This window comes from Brugia malayi, assembly GCF_000002995.4.
Source record: "Brugia malayi strain FR3 genome assembly, contig: Bm_v4_Chr4_scaffold_001, whole genome shotgun sequence".
NCBI classification, from domain to species: domain Eukaryota; kingdom Metazoa; phylum Nematoda; class Chromadorea; order Rhabditida; family Onchocercidae; genus Brugia; species Brugia malayi.
The window spans coordinates 8617578-8635809 of NW_025062478.1; the positions used below are offsets into that span (position 1 = coordinate 8617578).

Below are 18232 nucleotides of genomic sequence, written 5' to 3' on the forward strand. Positions count from 1 at the left end.
AATAATGTGTGTAATGCAACCCCCTTCATAGCGACACAGCTGCATCTCTTTGCCCCTTCCCCGCCTCAGCGCCTTCGTCAATATTTTCATGATTTTATAGAAATGATTCAGAAATTTAGGGAAAGTATAAGGTTATCTGCTAATTAACAGATGCCCGTTTAATAAACAAACTGAACATTTATAGAACTAAGCTGTTTTAGCATTCCAAACTGATTAGTTCTATAAACAATACAAAAAAATATATTTTATCAAAACTCTCGAGATTTGCTTTCAGGCCTTTTTTTTTTTGTTAGAATGAAAAGGATAAAATGAGTAAAAGGGGACTGAAGTTTGTTTTCCTTTTAGCCTAGGATCGATATATTTTATTTTTAACTAAGACGTACATCAAATTTTCTTCACTTGTTAAAATATAAATTAATATAGCATTTTAAAAAATTATGAAATATTTATTGGTACACCGCTGCAAGTAATTAATAATATCTCTCTAAATAATAATTTGCTATGTAAATAACCTAAATAATAATTTCCTATTAACATCCGAGCCCTTCATTCATCCAGTGAGACATTTTTTTTGCTGACTACATTTTTTTCGCTGTGAATAAGTTTTGAATTACGTTTTTTCTTTTTAAAAAAATGAATACGCGCTTTTCCGTATGCAAGTAATTATGTATCAGAGGAAATTATATCAGCAAATTATAACAGCACAGTGAATCACTGTTCATAACATTTTATATTCTTATTTGCTCTGTTAGAATTTATTTAAATAAACTACAAATATGGAATTGATTATCAAATTATTGAACAAATTTTAAAAGTTGTTTTGATGAATTGTTGATTCTAACTTGTAATCTCCTCGTTTTTTTCTGAATGAATTCAAGAATTAATAGAAGGAAAAATATTACATTAGATTCGAAGAAGATGCTTTCTCAGTTGTGTTAAATCATTCAAAAAGAGTTAAAAATTAATTACTAATAGAAATGAGATTGTCATCGTATCTGTTGAAATTAGAATAGTCGACACTAACAACTTTTAAAAAACTTTTTATTAACGAAGTTTTTTTTTTTTTGTGACTTATAATTTAAAGAAAAAAATGCAAAATAATTTCTTTCTTGAAAGGCAAATGATGGATACATTGAAAAAGGCGTGGATTTTGATTAAAAAAATTCTGCTGGAAAGAGAATTTTTCGTATGAGCATGGCGGAATCGACGCAGTTCAACCAATCACTTGGCAGCATCATCATTATTAACGATTGATTGCTGCTATACCATTTTCTGAGTTCATAATGTATCGTAAACTATCACTGTCATATTACTCACTTTTTTGAATTACTTTCGTCCAAATATTTCAAATCAAATTTGAAACGAGATAGTTAATTGATCAAAAGATTTTTGCTTTTAGACAGCCTTTGCTGAAATGAAGTAACTTATAACCTGCTATTTCATCGTGTAATTGTGGATAGTAGCAGTTAATTTCGGTTGTAGTTCGTTGACATGCTTGGACATTCATACAAGATGTCATTTGCAGTGGACACTTACCTGACCGCCCCTCACAATAACAATTATTTCTTTACCCATTCCCTTCTCTAAACCAATTTTTCCCTCTTTTCTGCCTCTTAAAATCATGTCTTCCTTCCATATCCGGTACCAATCATTCAGCTCTGGTTACCCTAAACAGATATTATGTGGTCGAACCTTCAAGCTCATTCTCTAAACCTTTTCTCTTCACCCAACCTTCCATCTTTCTCGACCTCTCCTCCGAATATAATCATTTGCTAACTATTTAATAACTAAAGCCTCTTTTGCTATTGTTATTTTCTTCATTTCTTTATTCATCGTATACAACTAAATTCATTTTTCTCATGTTTTGTTTTATTTCATTTCTTGAATCAAATTAAACTATTAAAATTATTTTTTATCTCGATTTAAGAGTATGGAGAATTCATTATGATAAGAAGTTATGGCCAATCTTACAGCTGAAAATATTTTTTTTTTCATCAGTTAGCATAACAGTTTATACAACCGAGTCATGCATACCTGAAAATCTTTTTATTTAACTTACTGATTTCATACTTTTCTTGCTTATTTATAGAGACTTCTTAATAAAATACTTTTTTTTAAAAAAATTAGTCATCAAATACTTTATAGTAAATTTATCTTTAGAAGTTTGTATATTTCCTGTTGCTTTAGAATCTATTTGATTTTTTTCGGATTACCGTTCAATATTTAAATGTTGAATAAGCATTAAAATACAAATTAATTTATGTGCATGCAATATCTACATGAAAAATTAGCCAAATCAATTATCATTATGATATTGAATGAGTGCCAACATTTTCTGTCTCCATTTGTTCCATCTTACACCTTCAACTGCTTCAAAAATCTTTTTATTCTAGATTGTTATCTTTTTAGAAACTCGAAGTTACTTTATTACTAAAGAAAATATTTTTCAATTTTCTTCAGGCATTGAAATTATGAATAGATAGATATTTAAATAAATTCTTAAGAGAGAAGAAAAAGACCTGCTGTGAACTTGTCTTTTTTTTATCCTTAACCTTAATGGAGATCTATTAAATATAAGTAGTAGGTATTCAAAGAAGAGAAGTAAAGGGAAACTGTCCTCCTCTATTTCTTCCCAACTCCTTTATTTAACTTCTCAGCAACACTATTAGTCACTCTTTTACTCATAGCTTCTTTGCATAATTATGATCACATGCTGTTCAAAGGTCAAAAAAACAATGGTTGTGGCGTTGTTCAGTCCTGGAAAGAACCAGTATACAAACAGACATTCCTCTCTCTCGTGAGCTCTAATTGCTTGTAGACTTTGTTTGCAGAAATAAGTAATTTGAGCTTTGTGTTCTACTGAGCACTTAAAGTCTTGCGAAGGCTAAATGCGTCTATTTGCATCATTCGAAATGCTGTTCTGTCACTTTTGCGCCACACACAATTGCTCACCTGTCGGAGGAAGCAAACTGGGATGATACTTAAATCTGATTTCATTTCATCACTTATTGAAACGTACAGTAAAAAGACTAACATTTTAGCAAGCTTTTTGCACTTTTCTTCTAGTTTTTTTAAAACAGTGTTTTCGGAGTGTTCAAATTTCAGTAATCGAAAATTTAATATGGATTTGTTTTTCTCTTCTGCTAGGATTTCTGGTGTATAGTAAGTCATATCTATCTTCCAAATGTAAACACAAAACTCCTTTCCATAATCTAAGAAGTATTACTTTAGTCCAAGCTCATTCAGTTCTTTTCATTTTTCCTTTCTTCATTTTCTCATTTCAAGCGACGTTTTCACATTTTGAATAATTATTTATATTTATAAACCAAGAATTTGAGCTATTTAATGCTCTAATTTAGTAATAATCACTACAGTCTTAAGTTTTCATATCTCTTCCTAAATAATACACATTACTTAAAAACGAAATTATGAATCAAGATATCTCTGATATTTTCATTTCAATATGCTCCAAATAGTCATTTCTGCATTTCAATAAATTAGAATTGACGAGATTCTTACTGACAGATAAATTCACTACAATTACACAAAACAGTCCGAAATATTTTTTTTCTTGCTTATTATTTTTTTCTTGTATAAAATTAAAATTCTGCTAAGATTTTACCAATCCGCTAAAATTCATTACACAAGAATTCATCATGAATAACTTTTTATAATATCTATTAAATTTTAATGGGTCTAGAAAGACTTAGACAAGAAATAAACATGATTTTGAATATTTTTCATTTTACTATTCTTAAAATACTTCAGAAGTCATTTTTATACTTCATGTTGAAGATGTTCTTCCGCTTTTTCTGAAAGATTTGACAGCCCTAGTGTCCCCAAAACATATAAGCAATTTCACAAGCACATATACTTTTAATTTTCCCTTCTCATTTTCGTTTGATAGTTCTCAAAATTTTTTTTATTATCTTCCCATTTTTTGGTTAAGTTTTCATTTTAAACTTTCCAAAGTTGCTATGATCGTTGTTTGCTATGATCTTTACAATTACATACATCAAATAGAAAAAAAAAAATACTAATAAATTACTGGCATTTACTATTTTTGTTGTTTCCGTAATTTTTTAGAGTTATTCAAATCAATTTATTTCTCTTTCCCGCTATCTATCATCTCATACTTTTCCAGTGCTTACTCCACCTATCGAGAATTATCTGATGCGAAAGCCGATTTTAGGAAAGTTGAGGTTCTTTCTCTTATTACTGTTGCTGCTCACCACCTTCTCTTTGATCGTACTTTGCTCTTTTAATTTAATATTGTTTCTAAAAGTTAATCGAAAGTGAAATCGCTTAACTCATCCTTTTTTTCTCTCTTAATTTTTGTTTCTTCAGGCATTTGTAAAAGAAAAGAAGAAGAAGCTACCAACAACAAAGAAGTTAACCTTACACTACTGCTAATATCTGCCTAAATGCTACGATGAATAGAATAAAAGGCAGAAATTGTGCTAAATAACGAGCTATTAATCTTCATTAAAATTTCATGCTAATTATAACTTAAAAATGATGAAAATGTATCATTATCTGATAATGTTATCATTATCAGTTCAACTTCAAATTATTGGAGGGACACAAAGGTGTGAAACCATTACCATACCTCTTTGTAAAGGTAAGTATTAATACGAAATTGAGATTTATGGATGATTCGGTTTAATAGGACATTTTAAAGAACTTCAGTTGCTTTGAAATTCTGTGTTGGAGGAAATTGTTTTGCTGTAAAGACTATAGTAGTTCAAACTTCCTTTTGTAAGCCTCTGTTAGAGGAATTAGTTTTGCCATGGAAGATGACTTTACAGTACTTTTCAAACTTTTTTCTCATCGAAAGTTAATATGCAGGCATTGGCTACAATATGACTAGGTATCCAAACAGTTATGGCCACGAAAAACAAGAAGAAGCTGGCCTTGAAGTCCATCAATTTTACCCTCTTGTGGAGGTGAACTATTCTATTCTACCTTTCGTTACTTCGAATTACTTCCATTCCTATAAAATAAACGTCAAAATATTTCTATGTTTGTTAGACCGACATCAATAAAAGAAAAAATACAAATTGGTGACAAATTTTCAAGCATTTCGTCATGAAAATTTTGTCGTAAACAAAGATTAGAATTTCGATTGAAAAAACATGCACAAAATAGAAGAGAAAATTTCATTTCAATCTTACAGGTCGGTTGTTATAAACATCTTAAATTCTTTCTTTGTGCAATGTATACACCGATATGCCAAGATAATTACGAAAAAATGGTGATGCCTTGCATGGAAGTAAGTTCTCTTTTCTTTTGAACAATTGTTCGATAACAATTAATTCTCACTGATTTGATTATGAAAACTGCTTAGTTTTAGGCAAACTGTTTCATATAGAGTTACACTTCAAAAACTTGATATCATAGTTTGTTTTAAAATTGTTATGATTTAAACAGATGAGCAACTAAATGCGTTACCAATTGAAATTAATAAATTATATTATGAAGCAATTAATCAGCACGAATTACAATTCAGTTAAATTAAATTATTAATTATAGTTTGTCGTAAATTTCATCTAGCAGAGGAACAATACATTAAATTTAACTTGAATTATCACAATGATTCTAGGTTTGTCTGGAAGCAAAGAAGCGCTGTAGTCCACTGATGCAGCAATACGGTTTCAAATGGCCTATAACGTTAAGCTGTGAGCAGTTGCCAAAGATAAGCGAGCAGCAGACGACAGGAAATATTTGTGCCGCTCCACCGGATACTCCCGATCCAAGTATTTTGGATCCCACCGATGTAAGTTCTGTAAAAACTTTTCTGGCATAGTTGCTGTTGAAGGAAGACAATATCAAATTACTTGCATCTGTTTCAATATCATTTTACCAATTGTTGTTACTAAATCGTCAAACAAACTGCTGTATGCATTATGTTTTTCCTTCAGAAAGAAGCATTTTGAATCCTTTCTAATTATAAATATTAATTTTTGATATTTTAAATTATAATTAAAACACAATAGAGGACACAAGTCAAATTTGTAATTTATATTCTTGAAAATCACATTTTCTGTTTAAGCTTAAATTTGGAAAGTTTTTTCATCTCTCTAATCTGAAGTCATGCCCTAGAGTAGATTTATATTTTAATTTAATAAACTTATCTTTATTGTAATTTTGCTTCAGTCTGGAATTACTTCTTCCATACGAAATCGTCATCCAAATTATCCCATCATTGGTATCAATACAATTGAGGGTGAATGTAAATGCCGATGCAGTAGACCGTTCTTCAATGTTTTGGGCAGTCCAGCGAGTGTCGCCAATGTTTCCGGATGTCTATATCCATGTCATAGTCCGGAACAGAGTCTCAAGGATCAAAAATTTCTAACGGCTTGGATTACTACATGGTCTAATGATTTATTTATATCTACTGTCTTCTCTAAAATTACAACTCAGCAGAGAAATGCATAATTATGAATAAAGGATAATTTTATGATTATATCTTTAATATGAACATATCAATCATTACAAACAGTCGCTATTACAATCTCTATTATCGCACTAAAAGAGAGATAGATAATCTAATTGTGATATGATTAAGTGAGAGAGATAAATATGTAATGTATATCGTAGAATATTTTACAGGTCTGGAACCTGCTTTATACTATCAGCGTTCACTGTGCTAACATTTTTGATAGAAACGGAACGCTTCCAGTATCCAGAACGGCCGATATTTTTGTTAGCTTTCTGCCAATTGATGGTATCAATAGGATTTATCATTCGTATCATCTATGGACATGAACATATTGCATGTGATACAACGACAATAAAAGCTAATGATCAGCAGATGAATCTTTGTCAGCTGGTAAGAAAAGTTTAACATTCTAATTTACTTCATTACATCAGATAAGTATGCATGAAGATGCCTTCATGCGACATTACCGCTTGTAATTTTGTATTATTTTCGCAAAAAGTTTCTCAGAAAACTCATTATTCGTTTTAGATCTTCCTTCTAATCTACTTCTTCGGAATGGCTGGATCGGTCTGGTGGGTTATTCTTTCCTTAACATGGGTCCTAGCAGCAGCTAGCAAATGGTCAAGTGAAGCGATTGCGAGCTACGCAAATTATTTCCATTTCGTTGCTTGGTCCCTACCTGCTACTCAAACGATCGCGGTACTAATTTTCGGTGCTGTAGATGGTGATCCATTAAGTGGAATTTGTTATGTTGGCAATACCAACGTCGATTATCTCAAAACTTTCGTTTTTGGTAAGCTCTTTTTTACTATCTTCCAGAGACTGATTTTCAGTTGCACATTTGTAAATTAAATCATAGAAATATTAATGGAGAACTATTCTCAAATGCTAAATAATTTGAATAAGCAGCGGAGAACATTAATACAATAATAATGATGCATTTAGTTCCACTAACAATATATCTTATCATTGGTGTGTGCTTCTTGGTTGTCGGCTTCTTTAATCTATGGCGGATACGTTCCCTAATGCAGAAACACCATCCGGGTGGTGACAATACGTCGAAAATGACGCAACTTATGTCTAAAATTGGTATCTTCTCGGTGCTCTACATAGTACCAGCTATATTTGTCCTGATGGTACTATCCTATGAGCAACATTACCGCCCGTTGTGGGAACGATCCCAACTATGTAATTGCGCAGAGCAATTCGACCAACAAGGTAAGCATGAATTGTTACTGTTTTTGCCATTTAGCAAGAATTACTATTTAATCAATGTAAGTCGTGCAGCTACTTTAATTATTTTCATGAGATGTTTAATTATTTTCTACATTTCAGATTAGAATTTTCAAAAAATTAGTAGGAATGATTGATATTATTTAATCACTTTTCCAGCGGACACATTTACATTATTAGCATTGATAAAAAGTGCATCGATGCTTGTTATTGGCTGGACTTCGGGTGTTTGGATCATTTCGAGAAAAACAATTCAGGTCTTTATCAGCTGATAATTTGTTGTTTTGACTGATTCGTCTTCATTATCACAATTTAATTGCTGGAAAATGAGACAAACAGATTTTCCTTCAAAGTTCACTATGTATCATTTAAAAACATTGCAAAAAAAAAAAAAAATGAACTTTTTAGTCGAAACATTCAAAATCGTTAAAGCCAATAATAAAAAAAAATTGTTTTATGAAATATTATCTTTTGTCACAGCAGTAGAAGCACAATCCAATATGAGAATGATGATATGAGTTCGGAGTAGCAACTAATTACGCTTGTATTGATTAATTAACAGTTAAAGAGAGAAGATATTCTTGAATAGTTTCAAATATTTTTAGTGTTTTTTAAAATTTTTTACATCGTTAAATAATTCAATTATAATCTAACTATTAACAAGAAAATGTAAATGAGTTAATTAAAATACTCATTGTTATCATCAAATTTCTTTTCTCTGCACGTCGTAATTTTACAAATTTTAATTCAATAGTTTATCAATTTTTAGAGTTGGAAACGTGTACTGTGTTGCCTGCATAGATCGAAAATTTCAAAGCACAAATATCAGGCAGCAGATATAATTTATGCTCGCAGTGATTGTATAACACCACATATGTATAACAAAGCAGTACGGCACTATCAGGGCTACAGTACACCCATTTTACCGGAAAAGGTTTAAAGTTTTTTTTCCCGTCTCTCTTTTGAAAAACGACGACGAAAAAAGCTTCTGTAGTATGAATTATACGTGCATTGATCTCATTGATTTTATTGCCGTTTTTAAATGGAAGGGAAGCAGCATCTCCTAGAAATTTTTTGAAATTATATAAATTCCCCAATACTGTGCTCTAAGCGATAGCAAAAGAATCAAAAGGAACATTATCACTGCAGAAATGATAGTTTGATCTAATTTGATTTTTATGCAAAAGTCAACTACCGTCTTTAATGTATAACTATCGACTAATCTTTAACAGCAGTCCTGGTGAATCGTTCTCTTCAAATCTATGAAATTAAAATACGTTGGAAGGAGTTGCTGTTTTTTTTTTCAAAAAATCTGCTGTATGATGTTGAAATATTTCATTGTTATTATTATTGTGATGATATAAAGTACTTTTTGCTCGAACTATTTGTATTAAAAAAACACATCGTTAATTTATCTAATTTCCAAAATTTCAGACCCAAAAAAACAGAGAAGTTCTATTCGAAACTATGGAATAGTTATTTCTGGAAATGTAGTTCATCCAGAAGATTCTTATGCTATTAAAATATAAACTATAAATAAGCATTTTCTTTTATTTTGAAAAATACCTCAATTTATGTGAATTTACCCATGCAATTTTTTTCTGTTTCATTATTTATGTACAGCATTTATTACTTTATTATTATTTGTGCGTAATTTGTATGATTTTGTATCTTACAGAGATCGAATCTCATTGCCATTTGTTTGCTTCCACATTTTATCTTTTCTTTTCTTAAATGAGAACATTTCGAATGAAAATGTAATTTGTACATATGTTAGAAAGATATATTGAAATTTCTATCGTCACTTTTAAATTAGGAATGAATTTCTTTAGCAAGAAGATTTAACTGGTCCTTCACTTTTCGTGAAAAATTTCATGAAAAAACTTCCAACTTCAGCTGGAAGATATTTACAAAATTGAGATGTAATTCATTGTATTAGGGATCTTTTTCTTTCCTTTAATGCTTGATTAATTATTATTAGTCAATTCTGTATATAGCAATAGATGTGCAAAGCAGTACACACTTACACTACTGCGAAGAGAATAAAAATTTTAAATGTCGGAATTTTCACTTTAAATTTATGTTATCACATGATGAGACAAAATTTCGAATGCGAAAATGCGAAGAATGCAGGAAATTTCAAGAAGTTTAACTCTTATAGATCCTTATCATTTCTTTATCACTCAAAATTTGCATAATCCTTCCTACGTAAAGCTTGTTGTATAGATATTTGCCATCGTTATTATTGCATGAAGTGTAATGCATTCTTGCGCATACACTTTATTTATTTATCAGTTCATGCAGAAACAAATTGAGACTTTACTTGTCCTTCTGATATAATACAATTCATACTTTAATAGAAATTTAAATTCAATTTATTGTTTTTTATTTCAAATTTATTCAGAAAAAAACTGTGCCAAAATTTGATATGTGATAAACTAGACGATAAATAAAAGATTCATCGTTGTAAGGGAGAAATGTAAGGGTGAAAGGTTACCATCTGGAAAGCATGAAGTACCCAAAAAGGGTACTTCACAGCAGGGTACACAAAAATACTGGATAAGTATGGCTGAGTGCATATGGTTCAGCTGGAGTAGTTCAAATACTAACTAGTGAATGACGATAATTAGATCCACTTAAAATATCTCATTAAGGAATATCTATCATCACTGCATATTTTATGCAAGCATAGATAACTTATATCGAGCAATAAGATAGCGAATTTTTAGGGTCAAAAAATTTCTTAATTGTGGATTTGTTTGCAAGTCAGTGCTGAGCTCTGCATATTTACAAAGATCAACAATGAACATAAAACATCAGATTAAAGGTCAATTTTTAGTCTTCATTAAATGTTTGGTCAGACCTCTTATATCTATCTCATCATTGTTCATTTTTACAACAACCTGTTTAACTCACCTTACTGACATTATGTTAGTAATGATGACTCACATCAGTCTCTTGATGTAACCTTCTCTGAAACAGATATTACCTTCAGCACTTGTAGATTCTACCTTTCTAACAATGGGAATTTTTTTCCCTTTGAAGATTTTTTGATATGAATCTTTGAAAAAAGTGATAATCCGCAAAAAAATGACATGTTTAATAAATCCTAAAATGCAACATTCTTGAAAAAAGTTATTTTAAGTGGCTCTGCATAATTTAACTTGATGATAACACTGCTAGTTTCATGCATGAAAGACTAATACTTGAATTAAAATATAGAAAAGAGTAAAGTATAATTCAATGTCACTTATTTAAAAAGAATGAAGTGAAAAAATCAGTGACTAATCTGACAAGCACATAAAGGAGTTTTATCATAGGCACAACATTTTACTCCTATCTTCGCTAATTAAATTGAATCTGACAAGCACTGACGATCATGTGGTATATTGCGCTTTACCTAAAGCGGCGCGCGATTGACCACCAAGTATTCATTGGCATAGTGAAATATTGTCATGTTGAAAAATACGGTTAAATTTAACTTGATGATAACACTGCTAGTTTCATGCATGAAAGACTAATACTTGAATTAAAAAATAGAAAGGAGTAAAGCTCTGTTTAATAGCAGCTGTTGATGTCTGGAAAAAGTCAGTGAATTTCGAAGTACATTTCATCGCATTGATTATTCCTTCCCTTTGATAATAGCGAAGTGATAAGCTGGTTGTTTAGCTGATAAAGATCGACACAAGTTTAACTTTAGTCCCATTTGAGTGGTATTTGTGTTGGTGGTATCTGCTAATAAGCTAGCGAAGAATGCATTCACTGAAAATGTTATTGATCTACGTAGCGATCGCTTTTCTTGCTTCTACATCTGTGTACTGCTTTAACCTGAAACATTCCCGGTTCTTTAATACTTTCATATATTTTTTAACGGGAATTTTTTCTTACTTTTTTTTATCAATTATTTTTTTATTTTTATTATTTTTTCACATAATAATTCCTGGCATTCTATCCATGTATCTTGTAGAAGAAAAATTCATTTTTAAAAATAAGGAATTGAATTCTCCTCATTAATTAGTTTTATGTCGAAATTTTCCAGCGCTGAAAACATACATGAAGAGTTATCTGAGAAACTGCATGGAAGCGGAAAAACTTGGGTAGTGCTTGTCGCTGGTTCTAATAGCTGGTACAATTACCGCCATCAAGTAACTTCTAAATAATTTCTCTTTCTGTCCAAAATTATTTTACTTTCAAAATTTCTGTAACAGACGTATTTCTTTACTTTTAGTCAAAAACCACTTATAACACTCGCATAGAATTCATTTTCTCGTTCATAATTACCCGAATTATAAATTTAATATTTTAAAGGTCAAAAAACTCTCAACTATAACCACTTTGCACCTTAAAGTAGTGTCACAAAGTGTCAAAATCATATAACTCGTTCTAGTCAGACATATGTCACGCATATCACGTTGTTAGAAGTCACGGAGTTCCGAAAGAAAATATCATTACAATGATGTATGATGATATCGCTTATAATAAGGAGTAAGTTTTGCCCAATTTGTCCCACTAGAACTAGATGATGAGCAAGCATTAAATGGTTAGCTTTCAATTTAATCAGATAAACTAGTAGACCGTTTCATTTCTTTATTAATTGCACAACTCGTTGATTTGAACTGAAAATCTGAAAGAACTTTAAAAAATTACTAGAAAACGTTAACACAGTCATGAGATTTCTTCATCTAGCAAAAAGACTTTTTCAGGAATCCATATCCGGGGAAAATATATAATGTACCTGGTGGTAAAGACGTTTATGCAGGTGTTGAAATCGACTATTCCGGAATTCACGTCACTCCGGAAAATTTCTTGGCAGTTTTAAGTGGAAATAAAACAGCGGTAAAGGGTGGCAGCAGTAAAGTAGTCGAAAGCACTCATTACGATCACATATTTGTGTATTTCACTGACCATGGAGGTGTTGGAGTAGTATGCTTCCCAGATTCTATGGTAAGTCCATTGCTCTATTTCTGACAAATTTTTGGATAACAATCTTTCAACAGTATTTATCAATTTTAAATTAGTAATGTAAATACCAAAAGTTTATTGTTTCAGCTAACTGTTAAAGATTTAAATGATGTACTGAAACGAATGCATAAATTGAAAAAGTTTGGAAGGCTTGTATTTTATATGGAAGCATGCGAAAGTGGCTCAATGTTCGCAAAAGTTCTACCCAAAAATATTGATGGTTAATGCTATTAAGAGAATGAAATCGTTGAGTTAGCTTAGCCATTAGTATTAAAAGTTTGTAATCACAACTTAGATAAATAGTCCTGATGATCTTTTTTTACTTGATGGTCGATGGTCATTGCTTGCAGGTCTGATATAAATCATTGCAAATTATTACAGTTTATGCGGTAACAGCGGCGAATTCGCATGAAAGTTCTTGGGGTTGCTATTGCGATAATAAAATGAAATTACCTTGCCTTGGTGACTGTTTTTCCATAAATTGGATTGTCAATTCTGAAAAGGTTTGAATAAAGGCAAAACAATTCTTTTCCATATTAATTTATTTGTTTCTAGTAATTTAAGTAAATATGAATGGATTATTTTTTATATATTCGTTGCAAAAATATTTTAATTGAAGAACTCTAATATTAGCTAGTAAAAATGTCCTTTAGTTTGTAAATTTGATAAGTGTACACAAAATTGGATAACAGTTTTATATATTACCATAATGAGTCCAAAATGATTACTGTGATTTGAATAAAAATAAATTGAAAGAATAGCAAGATAAAACATTGTCTTGAGAATTTTATATTAAGAACCTTTCTACTGTTAAAGAGCTATTACTTAAATAATTTTATCATTTTAAATAGCAAGTAGCATTTAATTTGCCTGTAAAAATTCTTTGCACTGTTTTATAATTTTCCATGTATGCTTCGTTTTCACTATTTCAACTTAGAAAAGCACTATTTCTTAATCTCAGCTTAAAAAAAAATTAAATTTTATTTTAATTACAAGTGCGATTTTTGATTTCTTCTTTTTTGTTTTGTTTACAGGAAGATTTGAGTCGTGAAACTTTAGCTTCTCAATTCGAGATTGTAAAACAAAAAACAAACACGAGTCATGTAATGCACTACGGTGATTTGAAAATTGCTCAGGATTACGTGGCTTATTATTTAGGCGACAAAAGAGCTGTTATTAAAAATCCTGATGATGATCTGGTATATAATTTTTGAATGATTGATAAAATGAATCTTTGAAACTAATCGCCTGATACTTAGTATCGATCTTGATCTTGTTTTTGGTTGTGGGATTAATATTGCTTAGATTAGTATCTAGTGAGAATTAGCTTATTTTTTTCCCAATATAAACTGCCAACTATTTTACGAGTATCAATCTAAGTCCATTATGTAAGCAGTTGAATGTCATAGCATATAAAACTAGCCTGTATTGTATTAAGTTGCTTCAAAATATACTCATATATATAAATATTCTCAAAATATGAGTATATTTCCTAAGTCACAGCAATATTTTGCTTGATCTTATATAAGTTGTATAAGACATATTTTAGTCATTTTTTATAGATGACTGTCGAAAGCAAAGAGTCAATTTCTTGGCCTTCACGTGAAATTTACTTTCGGATTCTGGAGAGACAATTGAACGAAGCAGAAACACAAGCTGAACGAAGAGTTTTGCGGCATAAAATCCAAAAACTGACGATGATAAGTCATTTACGCTTTTATTTCTTTTCAAAATTAAAATTAGAATTTCAAACTTATCTTACATCGAAAGTACAAATGTTAATTAGAGAGAATCTCTATTTCAGAAACGATCATATCTTGAAACATTTATGAAGTCATTGGTATGGACCATAGTACCACATCAATCATATTCTCATTTCATGCATTCATCATCGCCAACAATAAATTCGTTAAACTGTTTCGATAATGTGATCAAAGCATTTCACCAAATGTGCTTCCATTTTGGCCAAGTATGCTTCCTTCCTTTTTCTCTTTATTATATGTACCTTAAAATCTGAGCCAATGCCTTGGCTATCCCAATCACTTTCACATCACTGTCTCCAGAAAAGAAGAAAATAAATATTAGTGAAAGTAAATGTAGCATATAATTATTAAAAACAGATATAAAAGATCAATGTAATGCATAATATCCCACAACCCAGTAAAAAGAAAACGTAATTTCAAATTAAGGACTTAGTATTGGATACTTAGGATTATAAAAATATCATCTGGAGGTGATAAACCCATGCTGTCATTTTTGACCATCGGTTGCTTATCTAAGCTTCCATCTTTACAGAACCCATACATTCTAAAGTACACGTACGTGTTTGCGAATTTGTGTAATGCTGGCATCGACTCCGAGACAATAATTGGCGCAATGTTTAACACCTGCAAGAATATTAAAATCCGAGGAATTTTGTAAAATTCAGTTTTTAAGATATTTTTTTTTCATTGTTTTACAAATTCCTTTTTTCTCCTGAGAATAAAATTATTTTATTCTGAATGAAACAGAATTTTGCTGAAAGTTCGATTCAAGTTTTACGCTCGATTCAATTTCACTTTCGCACTTTTCTTTTTTCGTCATCAAATGATTTGTGCAATTGTCCGGACAAACTGTTCCACAAAACTTCCCAAAAAATTATATAAAATCTAATTTCATATTATTTAGTCTCCAAAGTGCGAGTGTTCTCATTTCAAGGTCAGTGAAAAGGTAGCACAAGTGCATTCAGTGCAACCAAATGCATACTTTCAGTATATTTTAATTTTGTCAACTCCAATACGGACAGGTTCATTTCTCAGTTATTGAGCAATTCCTTTTGCTTTTTTAGCGGGACAATATAAAAGTGACTGAATTAATTTAATTAGTCTTAATAAGACATTCTCATATAACTGTACACCATTCATCATTGCCAATTTCTGATTACTCGAACACATTTACTGACGGTGCAAGCTGAACAAAGCAGTGAATAACAATAAAACGAAGAAACCGATCTTTAGACAATTCTTTTCATTTCACCATTGGATTACTTCCAAACCACTTTTTTTGCTAATCTTTGCTTTATTGCGAGTTTGAATGTCGCAAATCTCAAAATAAATAAAATGAAATAATTTCATATGAAAATAAATCATCCAATTCTCCTTCCTAATTAAACTATTTCTTCTTTTTTTGTTTAATTTATTTAACTAATTGTATATCTTGTGCACATTTTAATTGAATCAGTAGTATTTTAATTGTTATGGTAATCAGTTCTTCTTTTTTTTTGTTATTAGCATACACATCTGCTGCTCATTTTAATTCACATAGGATCTATCAAATATTGTAAGCCACTCCCATTCTAACATATATGTATTTATATTCATTTGTTAGAGATTACTTATGCAAAATCTTTACTGATTGACCTCTTCGACCATAATTCTTCTTGTCCGTTATACTCTCCAGTAAAATTTAATTGGTATTTCAGTGTTACTCTGCGCTACTGCTATCCGCACCAGAGCGAATTTCTCTAGGATGAACAGTTAGGGAAATCTCCCCTAAAGAAGACAGTTAACCTTTACCAAAGTTTCGACTGTGCCAAACCAGAGCCTTCCCAAACCCAAATGAATCAAATTCACTACATAATTTTTTGCCGCGAGCCAGAATATCTGCAATTGTAATTGAAGGTGCAACCAGCAAAAAAATAGAGGCTCTTCTCGAAGAAGTCAAAGTAATAGGTTTGAGCTGTTGGATTAAATGATGGTCAGAAAAGAAATTCATGAACAGCACGAGGATAGAAAAGAAACTATTAAAGAAAAAGTAATACCTCTCGAACTGTATACTCGAAATTATTAATGCAAAATACTTTGGTATTTCAAGCCTTCAATAATTTTTGGTAACATATAGTGAATTTTAATTGAGTTTGAGAGAGCTCTGATTTGATACAGTCAAAACTGTGGTGATGATTGATTTCTTCTTTTGAGAGGTTTTCCTGTTCGTTAATTCTAAACAGATTCACCTTTCTGTGAGTAGCGGTAGCGCAGAGTAACCGAAATACTTCGAGTTAAATTTTATTGAAAGTATAACAGAGCAACAAGTAATTGTGATCGAGCGGTAAAGATTTGCATAAGTAATCTCTAACAAATAAATATAAATACATATATGTTTTTCACAATATCCGATACAGGAACAAAAATTATGCTAAGAGATATCTGCTCAAAGACATTAAGGACAATAATTAATAAAGAAAAGGTGGGAAATTGGTCAGATCAAGATAAAAGATGCATGAGAAATGGGCTTAATGAGGAGTTGAATCAGAATATTGTTAACATTTATTTACAATTTGAATGATTAATTTTTATATGAAATTATTTTATATATATAAATGCTTCATTTTTGGAAACTGTCAATTTTGTTAAGCTCTTTTTGCTAAGTTATTTCACATATTTCACATTCTGCGTAAGCGGAATTTTACCATAGCCGGATCTATGAAACATTTCATTGTCGAGTTAATTTTGTGCCAATAATGAAATCTGAAGGGGAAAAGGCTCGAATTTGCGAATAACCAAAATAAAAAAACAGAAAAATAAGATTAAAAGAATTAGCATTAGGACCAGAATTATTGCTCAGATGAGGAAATTTAAAGCAATTAGTTTTATTTGTGATTAGCTAGTGAATGAATGGCATGAATGGAAGGTCGATGATTTTCTATCGAGTTAAGGATGGAAACTTTCAATGTATTTAACTTCTCAGAGCAGATAATTTCTGTTCAAATGTGAATGAATGAATTTTGAGGATTATTACTTCAAAATATTTATGGTTGTGTTATTCTCCTAATGTATTTAAATAAAGTTAAATAACAAAAAACGCAGAAAATTTTAGTTATGGAAAATTTACTAATTCATTTTTTGAATTTTGAAGGATTTTTTTTCCAAGTATATGAATAAATACAGTTGCCGGAATATATATGTCGTAGGAAACAAAGACCAAAAAACAGAAACAAAAAAGAAATTTACTTGCCCAAAGATTAGTATTTCCATTTTTGAACTTCGCAAAAATTTGCTTGCCCCACATTGAAATAATCTTGTTTCCAGATAGATTGTGACAATTGTGCTCTTACTAAATGGAACCAAAATGTGTTATAATATATTGCAGAGATAAATCGGAAGGCAGGAGTATAAAATTTATAGAATTGTAATTGAAAAATTGTAAGATTTATTCCACCATCATTCCTAGCTCTTTCGAGAACTGCTATGTGTCAGTGACTCAGTGTTGTTTAAAATATCACAAACAGAGTCATATATATATTTATAAACTCTGTTCACTTTCATCGAATGTATAAATCAAGAAATACACAGAAGCCGATTAGTCAATTAATAATGAAGTTTAATAAATACGAGTGGAATAGCATTAATAAAAGTTTTCTCCTACTTGTTTACCACATTCCATGCACATTTTAATTTGCATAAATTTAGTTGAATTGTGCAAAATCAAATGACAAATTTATGATCCATAATAAGCTTGCATGGTGAAATTACACTTCATACTTTAAATTAATTACATTAATGAAGCAGTTTTTTGCATCGGAGGTCGAAATCTAATGGTTAACTCAATTTCTGA

The 18232-nt window shown here is 30.6% G+C and overlaps 2 protein-coding genes across 4 annotated transcripts; both read left to right on the top strand.

Moving 5' to 3' along the window:
• Positions 1 to 4542: 4542 nt before the first annotated feature.
• Positions 4543 to 9154, top strand: Bma-cfz-2 (Uncharacterized protein; the record flags this gene model as incomplete). Its single annotated transcript, XM_001901480.2, has 11 exons — positions 4543 to 4621; positions 4849 to 4946; positions 5177 to 5272; positions 5603 to 5776; positions 6157 to 6377; positions 6616 to 6835; positions 6974 to 7238; positions 7391 to 7663; positions 7838 to 7935; positions 8448 to 8612; positions 9113 to 9154. The coding sequence occupies 11 exons, from the start codon at positions 4543 to 4545 to the stop codon at positions 9152 to 9154; spliced, it is 1731 nt and encodes a 576-aa protein (XP_001901515.2).
• A 2277-nt stretch (positions 9155 to 11431) lies between these two features.
• Positions 11432 to 15061, top strand: Bm877 (Uncharacterized protein; the record flags this gene model as incomplete). Of its 3 annotated transcripts, none has more annotated exons than XM_043082159.1 (10): positions 11432 to 11520; positions 11718 to 11823; positions 12066 to 12163; positions 12382 to 12622; positions 12728 to 12860; positions 13022 to 13143; positions 13675 to 13839; positions 14203 to 14339; positions 14444 to 14609; positions 14936 to 15061. In XM_043082159.1, the coding sequence occupies 10 exons, from the start codon at positions 11432 to 11434 to the stop codon at positions 15059 to 15061; spliced, it is 1383 nt and encodes a 460-aa protein (XP_042938093.1). The 3 variants fall into 3 exon arrangements, with proteins under 3 accessions (XP_042938093.1, XP_042938092.1, XP_042938094.1); XM_043082158.1 differs by having other exon boundaries at positions 11432 to 11493; XM_043082160.1 differs by lacking the exons at positions 11432 to 11520; positions 11718 to 11823; positions 12066 to 12163; positions 12382 to 12622; positions 12728 to 12860 and having other exon boundaries at positions 13084 to 13143.
• Between the last annotated feature and the right edge of the window lie 3171 nt (positions 15062 to 18232).